At 30.9% G+C, this 15701-nt stretch overlaps 2 protein-coding genes across 2 annotated transcripts in view; both read right to left on the reverse strand.

Annotated features, from left to right (window-relative positions):
• The window catches only part of LOC111630024 (sodium leak channel non-selective protein-like), an 83683-nt gene that overhangs the window by 6348 nt on the left and 61634 nt on the right, over positions 1–15701 (reverse strand). The window contains exons 39-44 of the mRNA XM_023374024.1: positions 1883–2012; positions 1450–1565; positions 1258–1305; positions 1075–1184; positions 863–1013; positions 604–795 (exon numbers count right to left, since the gene is read on the reverse strand). Of these exons, the coding sequence (XP_023229792.1) occupies positions 604–795; positions 863–1013; positions 1075–1184; positions 1258–1305; positions 1450–1565; positions 1883–2012 (747 nt within the window). The remainder of the gene's footprint in view (positions 1–603; positions 796–862; positions 1014–1074; positions 1185–1257; positions 1306–1449; positions 1566–1882; positions 2013–15701) is intronic.
• Positions 7228–12560, reverse strand: LOC111630023 (sodium leak channel non-selective protein-like). The gene is made up of 8 exons (XM_023374022.1): positions 12342–12560; positions 11835–11955; positions 11567–11665; positions 11301–11501; positions 11133–11207; positions 8832–8951; positions 7702–7770; positions 7228–7380 (listed from the first exon to the last, which is right to left on the reverse strand). Coding segments are annotated over exons 1-8 (840 nt in total). The 5' UTR covers positions 12344–12560.

A 15701-nucleotide genomic window follows, 5' to 3' on the forward strand; every position in this document is an offset into this window, starting at 1 on the left:
TTGTAACTATAGTCAAGGTCTCATGTTATAAATGTCCCAATGCTATGCATTCAAAGCCAAGGAAATTAAAATTCTGGAAAATTAGCATTCATATGTCACTACTAATTAGCCAAATATTTTTAACAATTTATCAAACCATTGTATCTGCAAACATGTTTTTCAAAATTTCTTGCCCTGGATCATGAAACATAGAGATTTAGCAGTGAGAAATGGTGATAATCAGGAAACAAATAGGACAATTTATACAATGAAATTAAAATATTTTGTGCTGAATGCTGCAATGACATAACTATTGTAATTACAATGTTTAAACATGCTTTTATAACTTTCTTAATTTTCATCTCTGAATTTTTACAACATTGTAAATTATATAATCTATGTAGTTTTATTATATTTTTTGTATATGTAGATATAGAAATAGCTTTATTTTAAAATTTTACCCAAAAAAACATATTATGGTAAAAAACAATATAATGTATATTTCTGAAGGGACCCTGCATTTGCTAGTGATGGCCCTGATTATTATTATTAATAAATAATATAGCAATTTATTTATAGTTAAAACTTAGCTATAACAAATTTCTCATAGTCTTCTGTTCTTACTTGAGAAGAAATACTGTCAGATCTTCCAGGCAATATTCCTTTCTTACGATGACGTATAGATGATCCCTGCTGATCTTCCTTACCTTCTTCTTTTGGTTCAGCTGGGACAGGCTTAACTGCCATTTCTGTACCACCTAATAGTGCTTCAGTTGTTGCTCTTAAACTATTTATTAAACTGGTTTGTTCTTTCAACTAAAATTTAAGAAATTTTTTTATTAATAATTCCAGATTCATCAAAAGCCAATAAAAATTTATGTACCGCTTTTATACGATGTAAGCATTTATCCAACCACTGACGAATAGTCTGTTTTGCTACTTCTTCCTCAATCAGATATTCTAATTCTTCTCTGGCCAAAAGTTCTTCTAGTTGTAACGCTTTGCGTATATCGACAGATCGATAAGATAACATACTGCAAAATATATACATTTTTAATTATAAAAGCAAGATAAAGAATGTGTTTTAAAACTTACTTCAAAACATCATGAAATGTCACATCTTCTCCATTGTGTAAATGTTCCATTTCATAACACATATGTTTAAAAAGTAAGCGATCTCTATCAGGTTCGACTTCTAATCTCCCCTGAAATTTAAATAATTTTTATATCAAAATATGAATATAATATTAATAAAAATTTTAATTAAATATCACTTACCTTTAGCAATCTTAGTAAAAATTTAACTCTTCTCACAGGTATTAAACCCTAAAATTAACATAATTTATTTATTTTATTACAAGAAGTTAAAAGTCTTTCTTGCTCATTTGGGAATGAAAAATCTCCCCAAAGAAAAAATAAAAAAAATCAAAGATACATATTTATGATCTCTTCAATGAAATAAAGACTTACTCTTTGCTGGATGTCTACCATATTCCAAGTACTCTGAAAATTTCTGATATCTGCATAACTCAACAAAGCATCTTCTTCATTAGAATAAAATAACGAGAAATTCTCCATAATGATAGCTAAAAGTAAATTTATGATTATATCTTATTTGTTACTTATACTTAATTTTAAAAAATAAAAAAACATTTACATAAGTTTAATGTAAAAAATAGAACAAATTTAGATAGTAAATTATGAATAAATCTTTTGATTTCATCATTCACAACTGTAACAGAACAAAGTATAATAAATTATATGATTTATAAGTAATTTAATTATATATTACAGGATATCTGGATCATTTTAATTTTGGTTTTTGTTCTCATTATGAAGAAAATAATATCTGAATTAAATTATTATACATTTCTTTAGTATGTTTTAATAAAATAATTCTTACCTACAAGTAAATTTAATACTATATATGTTATGATAACATAAAATGAACAGAAATATATCAAGCTTCCAGTGAAGTTTCCACAATCAGTTTCCCAATAGTTTTCTCCGGGAGTACAATATGGTGGACTTAACTGAAATTTCAATAAAAAGCTTATAAAATGAAATTTTTATTGATTTAATTTATTAAATCAATTCAATCATTGAAAGCAAATAGAATGATCAAAGTTTGCCAATTAAATTAAATTTATTTATTCTTCCAAGTTAATTATTAAGCATACTTTTATAATTTATTATTAACTTTTAAAAAGGTACATTTCAAATAATTAATTTGCATCCTGTGATTTAAAAAAACAATGAATTCCCAAAATCTACACTTTGTTGTTTCATTATAACATTTCAATACATTATTTTCAAAATTTCTTTATTTAATGTGGCTGTCTTTCATATTATATGCTTTTGTCCTTCTGACAATTTTCCCTGCTTTTTGTTCTTTCCACCTTCTAGAACTTCTAATCTTCTTAATTATTCTTTCTTGGAGGTAAGGGTCAGTTCCTAGAATTCACTATCATCATATGCAAGGTTACCTGAGGGCATACGAAGAAAAGGAAGATCACAAAGAAAGATGGCCATGAAAAGAGAGAGACATTACAGTGTTCAGTGACCTGGAGACAAGTGAGGATAAAACTTTGAATGAAAATTTTGAAATTTCTGGGCCGAAGTTATTGTGTTAGAACCAGCATTTCATCTTTTGGAGTCTGAATGTGATAATGACTTTTAGGATAAAATATACAAGAAACGCCCTCAAGAACTGAGGGAAAGAAAGAAAGAAGCAAGTATTTGCATATAAGAAATTCGCATGTGGCCCTCATGGCAAACGAAACACCCAGGTATTCTTTCCTATCCTGTCTTCCATCTTCACTACTTCTCACCCTCTTATTTTCAATTTTCTTTAATTAAAGTAAGTGTAGTATTTAGAGTTAGTTTTAGGAAAATTATTATTGTAATAATTATTCTTGTTTATAATATTGAATTATTGTGATTGCGATTTGGTGTGATATGGCTATCTTATTTTTGTAATTGTTCTGCTGAAGATCAGGTTTAGGGTTACTGCCAGAGTAACTGCCCTAAAGTTGGATCCTTTACTGAACTTGTACATAGTTATAACATGCAAAAATAAATTGAGTTTTACTTGTGAAAAATGTCAATCAAATACAGAAAACTTTAGAACAAACCTATTTTCTCAAAATATTAATACAGTATTCTCTTCCAATGTATTAGGCATATTTTATCATGCTAAAAGCTCAGTTAAACTACACTGTTATAAAAAACAGCAGAACTACAAACTTGTCAATTTAAAATTTTGCAATTAATGTTTAATAATAATAATAATTTTTATAACAGATTAAATGCAAATTTTTCCATTTCTTAAAATTATAAAATTCTAGAAAGTAATGTTTATGGTCATGGCTCTTAAGATGGGAAGAAAGCTAGGGATTTTTTCCTGAGTCTAAGAAAACTTAGAGGCCAATCTTGCTTTCTACCCCATATAAAATTAATGTTATTTTTACTAACAGAAAATAAAATCTTTAAGACTACTTTTTATTAATTACAATAACAGTCCATGTACAATAAGACCCCACTTAATGTGGGGGATATGGTACGTTCCTAGATGACAAAGCACTAAACAAAACAGCATTAAACAAGGTCATTTTAACACAGATTAAATAGAGAAAGGGGAACATGCAATCAAAAATAAACAGATTTTACTTTAATTTTAAGTTATTTTTATATTAATTTTCATAATAATATATGTTAAATAACACACAAAAATGTAAAGTTCATTTTTTGTGATGAAGGTCCAGACTCTTCTTAAATTCTTGTTTTTTGTGAAAAGTCATGTAGTTTCATTTGTCGCTTTCTTTTTCTTTCCTTAAGCAAATGTTGATAGCAAGAGATCACATCCAAAACGCCTCATCTTGCTTTTGCACTCCTTTCAAAATCTGGATCATTTGCTACAGTTTGATCAACAATTTTGGTTATCGTTACCAAACTTTTAATAAGGAAATCTGTAGAGAAATTCTTTGGGTTCTTTGTTTTCAGAATCACTATTTTCCAGTTCTACATGAATTCCTTGTTCTGTCAGTTCTTGAAGGTCATCATTGGTAAGGCTCTCATCAGTAACTCTTCAATATCCTGCTCGTCTACATCTCCTAGTCCTGTATATTAATTAGGTTGACAATATGGTCAACCCAACGATACAACAATAGACTTTTCTTGTTGAGAAATCTTGGATATCTACAGCCATAACTTCTTACACAACTCCGTTCATGCATTTATCAGTTAATTCTTGCTAAGCAAAGTTGATATTGCCTATGGAATCCATGATGTTATGTTTTTCAAAATTGCACCAAACAAACATAGATTTAAGGAAAGTACAGTGCCATGATGAATTGTCACCTTTTGCTGATTGGTTTTTGTTCAAGAATAATTGTATTATATACGAATCAATGAAATGCTGCATTAATTTAAATAAGTGTACATTTTGAGCATTTTCTTAAGCTTCGAGCAGACTGCATTATATCAAATTAGCATTAATTGAGGCAGCATTAAGCAGAGTCTTACTGTATTTCATTTGTTCAAAAAAACAATGGATAAAGTTGTCTGTTAAGAAAGGGGCCCATTCTACCTCCTGGCCCTATATAAGTTCTCAACAGCACTGTTTTGTTTAGAAATGACATCACTTTCTGAAAAAATATAAATTTTTTTTACTCTTTCCACCCTGTGGGCACTAAGAGGGGCCTCTTTTTGCAAGCCCATTATGGGTTTGACCAGGCCCACAATGGGGTTGCTGGGTGGTGAGGGACAGGGCCCAACATATCTGAATGGACCATCCCCCAAAAAATTCCTGGGGATTTTTCGACCCGTTCGGATTCAAACCCAGGTCCCCCAGAGTGGGAGGCTGCCACCTTGACTGCTCGGCCATCCGATCGCTTGGAGAAATATAATGTGAAATATTCTAATAATTTAAGATATAATAAATTAAAATAAGTACACTAGATTTGGCTTAATTAATAAATTCAGCAATATTATGAAGTTAAAATGTTCACAAGATGGAGCAATGAGGTAAGAATTAAACAGAAAATAATTTTATCATCTATATTAAAATTATTTTCTGTTTAATTTTGTTCAAAATGGTAATTTTGAACAAAATAATTTTTATGAAATCCTTTTAATAGGATTTCATAAAAATTATCTTTTTTGTTTTAATACTTTTAATTTTGTACAGCAAATATATGAATAGATAATTGTCAGAAGATGGAAGTTGATAAAGAAATGTCTCTGAGTAAACAGACAATTTTTCAGACACTTCAATAGCAAAAGAAAAACTATGATTGTGTGAGGCTGGGACATCACCCTCCAACGGGAAACGAACCATTGAACCAACATCAATAAATGAGTGACTTATTCCTGTAAACAGAACAGGGGCTATGGAGAAATGGGATGCAATGTGATTTAATTGTCACATTCCCAAGATTTAATTGACACATTCCTGGTCGTAGATCATGACAGAGAGCAGAAGAGTGACAGCTAAGAGAGTTCTGGCAGTCACCTTAGACTGAGTTCAAAGTGAAAAAAGTGAATGCTTTTTCAAAGGGAGGTGGCAGCTGGGATGTACAAACCTAGCTGCATCTTCTCCAAGACAGGAGAAGATGCACCTAGGTTTGTACGGTCAGTAATTTATGGGACAATCGCTCGGGAACAAGCATGACCTTATCTCAGGGAGAGTGGTCCATGCGAGGGTGTTTGATAACCCCGTAACTCGATTTGCATCCCTAGCAACAGGTCAGGGACCAATAGAGTTGTAAGAAACCACCAGTTCAGACCAACCAAAAATCGGGATTTCGGGTGAAAATAGTATAAAAGCTTGAGATATCAAGGACACAGGAAAGTTATGATTGAGATCACCAGTCCCCATAATTGACATCTGGATCGTCTGAGAAGGTGGAAGAAGACCCAAAATCTCCAAACGAGGACAGAATAGACTCAAGTTTCCAATGCCAATTTCTCTGCTCTGGGACCTCCAACTCTCTGACTTTCACCAAGAAACAGAAGGGAGAACTACAGATGAACTTTCTCTTTGGAGTGAGTGCCTCAAGATTTGGCTCCAATAAACGTCAGGACAGACTTTCCATTTTCCTCCTGGTGTCTTAAGTTTGACAAGGCCAGCACTTTACTTAATTGCAAGCATGTTTTATCTTATTGAATGCAATTAATTTTGTCAATCTGGTATCTGTGTGAGTCTCTTTGTCCTAACCACTACCGCATATGTTAAAAAATTCTCATGCCATCCTGTTAAGTTACAGAAAAAGCCAGTATTTCTGTCTTCCACACAGACAGACCATTGTCGGGGAGAGCCCCTGGTGGTGGCTTTCCTTGCAATAGACTTTTCATTAAAATATTTCAAAAAAATAATAATAATCATAATAATAATAGTAATGAATAAAAGGTATTGATTTTACAAGTTTAATAAAAATCCAGCTTATATACTTTACAACCGAAATTTTGTCCACTATATAATTGATTTTTGTCCACAATATCAATATAGAGTAATAAACAAGTCAATATTACTATATATTGTAGAATCTCCTTGTATTTGCAGTAACAATTTTTTTTTCCTCTGAAATGAGGAAAAAAAATATATCAATTTGTTACCTGGACATAGAGAAAGCATCCATGAACTGCAGATATTTTCTCCAGGTTAGTTATTGAGATCTGTTCTAACATGATTCTATTGTATAGTAATGGACGAGTCCATAATAACAAGTAATCATGATAAAATGAACCTTCATTATAATAGACCAATTTCTTCAGTCCCATGATGGTCTGTTATATCAGGCTTTTGCCATATATCACAGATATTTTTATGAATTTAATATAAATATTTTTGCAATTCAAAACTTATTATATTATAGTAAACTTACATGAAAAAATTATATACATATAAAAAGATTTATGTCATAGCTTATATAATTCAGAGAACAGTTTTAATCAAAATAATTTACTTTTTTCTGCTGTTCTCTATTAATAATGTTACTAATAGATCTTGAAAATTTTATTAATATTTTTAAAGTTTAATTTCTAAACAAACAGCAATAAAGACACAAAATTATTTACCATACAGTCGTGCATAATTTTATTCCAATCTTCTCCTGTTACAATTCGAAAAAGCATAGCTATGCCACTAGGAACAGTCTGAAAATTTGCATGTCTGCGTAACAAAAATATATTTAAATTTTCAAAAAATAAAACTATTCACTTATATTAAAACAAAAGTTTAAGATTTTATTACCTCCCTATGTTTTCTCCAAATTTGACAGTTCCAAATAGAATGACTCCAGTCAGAGCATAAAACAGGATTAATAGGAACATTCCCATTATGATAAAGAAACTTTTATAAACTGATACAACCACAGTCAGCATCAACATCTTCAATGTAGCCTATTTAAAAATACAGAATAATAATAATAAATTAGATATTTAAAATAAATTATTTTTTTATAAGCATTAAAAACAATTGTTTTTATTAACTTAATTAAACTATTATCTTTACTTCAAAAGATCTTTAACTCTTATTCATTTTTCACTCTAAGTACATGTTAAATTTTATAACAAAATTTAATATTTCAATTTTTAGAATTAGTATGTAATAGCAAAATGTATTTTATAGATCAATTTACTTTGCATTTTTGCATTCATTATTGTTTTCAATCAGCACTTAATGTAAAGAATTAGTTAATTAAAAGCATTCACCAAACTTACATGTTTTCCTGTAATCGTGAAGAACCTGAATATCACAACTGCAAATCCAAATGAATGACTTAAATCATTCTGAAATTATATTTTAAAATCTTGTAATCATTAGCTTTGAATTTAAAGAAGATTTTAAATATCTAAAAGTAATTTTGAACTAATAATAATACTTCAGATAACAATTTCTTTTTAAAAATATTATTATTGTTTTGAATATTGGTTAAAATTTTATCCCTGCTGATGTTAGAATAATTTTACTTTCTACTAATTATCACAGAATTTAATTATTAGAAATAAAATTGTTATATTTAATTAAAAGTATGATTGATTGGAGAAATAAAAGCCAATTTAACAATAGAACTAACCTTGTATTGACTATTTATTATCTAAAATAAAAAGTTCTTTTTTTTACGATTAAATACTGAAATCAATAAAGAATATTTAAACATCTATACTGCATTAGCTACTTTGATATATTTGAGAAATTTTTAAAATTTTATAGGAAATTTCTAATTTTTTCATATAAAAAATAGTAGAGAGCCACTAGTAATTGTAGCCAGTTTTCTTGATATGTCAGGGTCTGTCCCAAAAGTTCTTGGTTTAATTTTTTTTCTTGCAAATCAAGACAATTTTACACTAGAAACATAATTAAAATTTATTAAACATTGTTATCCAAGTGAGTTATAATTTTCTTCAAATCTTATCATAAAGTTTTAGAAACTTCTCAAAAAAACAACAATGTATTAAAAAATACTGCAGTAAATAAGAAAAAACATAAGATGTTTTTGTCCAGTGACACATTATCCTTAGGATAATGAGAGTTCAAATAGAAAAAAAAATCTTAAAAAAATTCAAAATCCAAACATCTTAACAGATTTATAACAATATTTTTTTACTTTTTATGGTTTTAACACTTTAGAGTGTATTTTTCTTCTAAAAACAAAATAAGTTTATTCTGAAAATGTTTAATATGACAAAAATTCTGACATACAACAATAAAACTGTTTTTAAATATAATTTTCAGTTAAATAGAAATAAAAGACTGGAAGATTTTATACAAAATGTTCTGTCGATTATTTAAAATTCATAATTCAGAATAGTAATTTTGATATAAATCTAATTATTTTCAAAATACTCACCCTTAACATGAAGTGCATCACCACCCAAATTACACCAATGAATGTGACAAACAGGTCGTAGCGGTTCCTTCTGCTTTGCCAATAACCACGAGGTGTAAAAGCAATGGTTTTCATCACTACCTACAATTTTAATAGATTTGAATCAAAACTTAAATCAATGTAAGATAAAAGCAGAGAAAAGTAGATGTTGGATCTCTGTGTCAGAATACAATTCTCTGATAACACATTGTGTTAGTAGAGAATTGTATGTAAAGCATGGAAAGGGAAATTTTTTGTTTAATATGTCATATCAACCAAATATTCCATTTTAACAGTTTGGTATCCCTATTGTCGAGATGGTAAACCTAAAAGCAATAGCAAAAACAATTATTCATTTAAATTTCCAAAAAAAAAAACAGAACTGTACATGATGCGGATAGAAAAATAAATTTGGTTAACAAATGAGAAACTAGAAGGTCACATTACATATCATCATTCCAAAAACATTTCAAACAGAATATTGAAGAATAAAAACTGCTGATTGTAAGTGAAGATCAAGAAAGAATAGAATATTTGTCATCAAAAATACAATAATGTGGATAATAGTTTACTAAGAAAAATGAAAAAAAAAACAAACTTTTTTTTCAAGGAAAAAAATCATCAGAATAACACTGTTCCAATATTTAAACACTGATCTGAATACACAAGAGTTCTACCATTCTTTCGTTATTTGCAGGTCTGAATCTAATTTAGCGATTTGTCCTCTTCACTTGCTATTTCTTTACTGGTTTCCTCACTTTGATTAGCTTGGAGAAAGTAACAGATTAGTTTGTATAGCTGTTACATTTGAAGTACATACATGTGCTGAAATTGCAAATGCTATAAGAGAATTCTGAAAAATTTGTAAATCTGTCAAACAGAAACATAGGAATACATTATTGTATTTGGTGTGATCAAATGAAATGCCTGCTATCATTTAAGGGAATCGAAAAGCTACATACAATAGCATCCAAGTTTAAATTTCACACACAACTATATGGTTCCTCTAGATGACACAGTTGGGATACAATAAGGTGTATGCACTGTGGGTTCCTGTTCATCATAGGGACCAATGAATGTGGTTAGTGCTGTAGCATATTACCAGGCAGAGGGTGACATTTTTCTCCAGTGCAGTGCATAGTGACAGTTCAGAGAATATAGTGTCACCACTTTGAACCATCAAGCAAGTCCTTAAAGGTTTAAGTGCAGTAGAAATACCTGCAGTCCACCACATCCCAAAAGTCCAGCTAGTAAGTTGATTCTTTGAGTTAATTGAAGACAAAGACTGTCCAAAAAAATTTTTGGACAGTCTTTGTCTTCAATTAACTCAAAAAATATCAACTGATGAAATTTCATTATTATAAGTTAATTCTTATCATCTTCTGGGCCACAAGAGACCTCTGTTAGTACAGTTTTAAAAAATGGACACAATAATCAACACACAGCATTATCTACAGACATTGAACCTCCATCGTGTCTTAAAGAAGAATTTAGGTTTCTTCACCTTAGGTGTTAGTCTTCTATACAATAATGATCATCCACTGTTAAACTCTTGCCAAAAAGAGATGGAAAATTCTGAAGCATCCTGTATAGTCCTGAGCTGTTGACATATGACTATTTTTTGTTTGAGCTGCTTAAGAAAGCTTTTGGCAGATGATATCTCACAGATGATGTGAAAGCCATGTTCATCGGTAGTAAAAAGAACAGGAACTCTCCTCCTTTGCAGATGGCATAAAGCAACTGCTGCAATGTTGGGATGCCTGCTTTCAGGCAGATGAATTAATGCATGCCAAAAGTCTCTATACTGCTATTGACATATTCTTCTACATGCTTATCCTAGTGTCACATAATAAATGTGATTTTCTTGGTACTTATAGCTGTTGAATGAGTTTATTTGATGGTCATGTCTAATAGTTAAGTATAAGCCAAAAGATTGCTATATCAATTCAATATGACAATTATTTGAACATTGGGCTTTGAAATATTTATATATGTGAAGCTAAGCATAACCATCTGTAACATCTGTTTCTTATAAAATAAATAAAACAATATAAATAAACTTTTATTCATGTTTGTTTTTATTAAAGTATTATTAGTAAAAAGTAAAATGAGAATCAAACTATAATAGAAATTGGAAAGAAGTAAAGAAAGAAGACAATTTTTCAGAATATTCTGTTATTTCATATATTTTAAATCATTAAAATGAAAATAATTTATACTAAAGGATTGAGTATCTTATTTTCTAACCTCCTTTTATAGCTATATTATGTACAGATAACTTACTTCAATGGTGAAAAGTACTGTGAAGGAAGCAGATACAGTGGCTAAAGGCATCGTATAGTTTTCATCTGATCTCCACTACAGGTTATTTTTTGAAAGGAATATATTCATTAAATTAATAAACATAATAAAATTTAAAAAACAATGTAAGTGAACGAAAGACTTATTTACGCTAACGCATAGAAGACTGCTGTTTGCCAATACTAATAAAGCGATAAAACGCTTAAAGAAAAGTTTCTGGGTTATATCATATATAAAAGCTCTGATTTTGTGACTGTCGGGTCGGGGTGGTAAATGGAGTGGCTGAGCTATTTTAAGTCTCTTCTTTAAATCACACCATCTTCTTTGGTCGACGGTAAGTAAAGCTGTTCCCTAAATATCAAATAACATTTTTTAATGTTTCTTTAATATTATAGAAACAAATTCAAAAATATTACCTTATTTTCACTGTAATTAGCAATGACTACACCAACAAATAAAGTGAGTCCAATCATACAACCAAGAAACACAAAAATATGTATATAAATGGCATGGACCTATAGAAATAAATATAAAAATTTAATTTAATTTAAAAATAAACAGAAAAATCTTAAATTTTGGAATGATATGCCGTTAATATTTTAAACATTTTTTTAATAAGAAATTATTAAGTTGAATAAGAAAATAGGTATTAAAAAACCTAGCTCTTTTACAAAATAGACTTACAGGACCTAATCTCTGAAGTAATACATCACGAATATCCAACCATCCTTTGAAGGATAAAACTTCGAAAAGAGCCAGCATAGCATTGCCTACATTGTCAAAGTTGAATCTGCGAGGATTGGCCCTAGAGAGAAATTTGTTAGCCTACAGATGAATGGTTAATAAAGGCAAAACTACTTATGGATACACATTAGGGAGTTAATTAATGCAATGCCAGGCAATAAAAGAATCTGCAGAGTGAAAAATATTCAATTATTAAGCTGAAGTATATAATACAAATGCATTATATCAGGAATGCTTATTGAAAGTGCAGAGATGATGTAGCATTTGAATACCCATTCTTATAACCCAAATTAGTATTGTTATCCGAATAATCATAATTTAATTAAATAATGCCACAATTTAAAATCGTGTTGCAAAGCTAAAAGCCAAAAATGCAAGACGTAATAGAAAAAGTTTAAAAGAAAGTAATATAAAAATATTGCAAAGATATGGAGGTCCCAGACTCACATCCCCAACTTGAGCAGTGATAATTTCACGTACTTCAGCGTATCCCTCGTAGGAGAGGATTTCAAATAAGGTCAAAAGAGCATTACCAATGTTGTCAAAGTCGAAATTACGGGGATTGGCCCTATAGAAATGAAAGAATGCTGCACTTCTTATTTTAGTTCATTTTAATAAGAAAATATTAAAAATACATATAAATATATTAAAAAGTCTTAAAGTTGAAAGTATATTAACCATAAAAATTTTNATAATAATATATGTTAAATAACACACAAAAATGTAAAGTTCATTTTTTGTGATGAAGGTCCAGACTCTTCTTAAATTCTTGTTTTTTGTGAAAAGTCATGTAGTTTCATTTGTCGCTTTCTTTTTCTTTCCTTAAGCAAATGTTGGTAGCAAGAGATCACATCCAAAACGCCTCATCTTGCTTTTGCACTCCTTTCAAAATCTGGATCATTTGCTACAGTTTGATCAACAATTTTGGTTATCGTTACCAAACTTTTAATAAGGAAATCTGTAGAGAAATTCTTTGGGTTCTTTGTTTTCAGAATCACTATTTTCCAGTTCTACATGAATTCCTTGTTCTGTCAGTTCTTGAAGGTCATCATTGGTAAGGCTCTCATCAGTAACTCTTCAATATCCTGCTCGTCTACATCTCCTAGTCCTGTATATTGATTAGGTTGACAATATGGTCAACCCAACGATACAACAATAGACTTTTCTTGTTGAGAAATCTTGGATATCTACAGCCATAACTTCTTACACAACTCCGTTCATGCATTTATCAGTTAATTCTTGCTAAGCAAAGTTGATATTGCCTATGGAATCCATGATGTTATGTTTTTCAAAATTGCACCAAACAAACATAGATTTAAGGAAAGTACAGTGCCATGATGAATTGTCACCTTTTGCTGATTGGTTTTTGTTCAAGAATAATTGTATTATATACGAATCAATGAAATGCTGCATTAATTTAAATAAGTGTACATTTTGAGCATTTTCTTAAGCTTCGAGCAGACTGCATTATATCAAATTAGCATTAATTGAGGCAGCATTAAGCAGAGTCTTACTGTATTTCATTTGTTCAAAAAAACAATGGATAAAGTTGTCTGTTAAGAAAGGGGCCCATTCTACCTCCTGGCCCTATATAAGTTCTCAACAGCACTGTTTTGTTTAGAAATGACATCACTTTCTGAAGAAATATAAATTTTTTTTACTCTTTCCACCCTGTGGGCACTAAGAGGGGCCTCTTTTTGCAAGCCCATTATGGGTTTGACCAGGCCCACAATGGGGTTGCTGGGTGGTGAGGGACAGGGCCCAACATATCTGAATGGACCATCCCCCAAAAAATTCCTGGGGATTTTTCGACCCGTTCGGATTCAAACCCAGGTCCCCCAGAGTGGGAGGCTGCCACCTTGACTGCTCGGCCATCCGATCGCTTGGAGAAATATAATGTGAAATATTCTAATAATTTAAGATATAATAAATTAAAATAAGTACACTAGATTTGGCTTAATTAATAAATTCAGCAATATTATGAAGTTAAAATGTTCACAAGATGGAGCAATGAGGTAAGAATTAAACAGAAAATAATTTTATCATCTATATTAAAATTATTTTCTGTTTAATTTTGTTCAAAATGGTAATTTTGAACAAAATAATTTTTATGAAATCCTTTTAATAGGATTTCATAAAAATTATCTTTTTTGTTTTAATACTTTTAATTTTGTACAGCAAATATATGAATAGATAATTGTCAGAAGATGGAAGTTGATAAAGAAATGTCTCTGAGTAAACAGACAATTTTTCAGACACTTCAATAGCAAAAGAAAAACTATGATTGTGTGAGGCTGGGACATCACCCTCCAACAGGAAACGAACCATTGAACCAACATCAATAAATGAGTGACTTATTCCTGTAAACAGAACAGGGGCTATGGAGAAATGGGATGCAATGTGATTTAATTGTCACATTCCCAAGATTTAATTGACACATTCCTGGTCGTAGATCATGACAGAGAGCAGAAGAGTGACAGCTAAGAGAGTTCTGGCAGTCACCTTAGACTGAGTTCAAAGTGAAAAAAGTGAATGCTTTTTCAAAGGGAGGTGGCAGCTGGGATGTACAAACCTAGCTGCATCTTCTCCAAGACAGGAGAAGATGCACCTAGGTTTGTACGGTCAGTAATTTATGGGACAATCGCTCGGGAACAAGCATGACCTTATCTCAGGGAGAGTGGTCCATGCGAGGGTGTTTGATAACCCCGTAACTCGATTTGCATCCCTAGCAACAGGTCAGGGACCAATAGAGTTGTAAGAAACCACCAGTTCAGACCAACCAAAAATCGGGATTTCGGGTGAAAATAGTATAAAAGCTTGAGATATCAAGGACACAGGAAAGTTATGATTAAGATCACCAGTCCCCATAATTGACATCTGGATCGTCTGAGAAGGTGGAAGAAGACCCAAAATCTCCAAACGAGGACAGAATAGACTCAAGTTTCCAATGCCAATTTCTCTGCTCTGGGACCTCCAACTCTCTGACTTTCACCAAGAAACAGAAGGGAGAACTACAGATGAACTTTCTCTTTGGAGTGAGTGCCTCAAGATTTGGCTCCAATAAACGTCAGGACAGACTTTCCATTTTCCTCCTGGTGTCTTAAGTTTGACAAGGCCAGCACTTTACTTAATTGCAAGCATGTTTTATCTTATTGAATGCAATTAATTTTGTCAATCTGGTATCTGTGTGAGTCTCTTTGTCCTAACCACTACCGCATATGTTAAAAAATTCTCATGCCATCCTGTTAAGTTACAGAAAAAGCCAGTATTTCTGTCTTCCACACAGACAGACCATTGTCGGGGAGAGCCCCTGGTGGTGGCTTTCCTTGCAATAGACTTTTCATTAAAATATTTCAAAAAAATAATAATAATCATAATAATAATAGTAATGAATAAAAGGTATTGATTTTACAAGTTTAATAAAAATCCAGCTTATATACTTTACAACTGAAATTTTGTCCACTATATAATTGATTTTTGTCCACAATATCAATATAGAGTAATAAACAAGTCAACATTACTATATATCAGTGATTCTCAAACTTTTTCGATCCCCCGCCCCCTTTGTTCCATAAAGTTATACCCAACGCCCCCTAACCCATTTTCTCTTGTGTGAGAAAAGGATTGGAAATATTCTTAGGAAAACTTTTCTATGAATCTCACACTTTGTGCCCTTACTGTACATTGTTCTCATCATCTGGAAACCATTAAACGCAATGTTTCCTCTTATCAGCCCCAATTTTGCCTTTGGTCACCGTTCAATACCCTGCCTCTATCATAGATCTATTCATCGCGCCAGAAGGGGGC

This window comes from Centruroides sculpturatus, unplaced genomic scaffold (genome assembly GCF_000671375.1).
Source record: "Centruroides sculpturatus isolate CEXI.00-Female unplaced genomic scaffold, Cexi_2.0 scaffold559, whole genome shotgun sequence".
NCBI classification, from domain to species: domain Eukaryota; kingdom Metazoa; phylum Arthropoda; class Arachnida; order Scorpiones; family Buthidae; genus Centruroides; species Centruroides sculpturatus.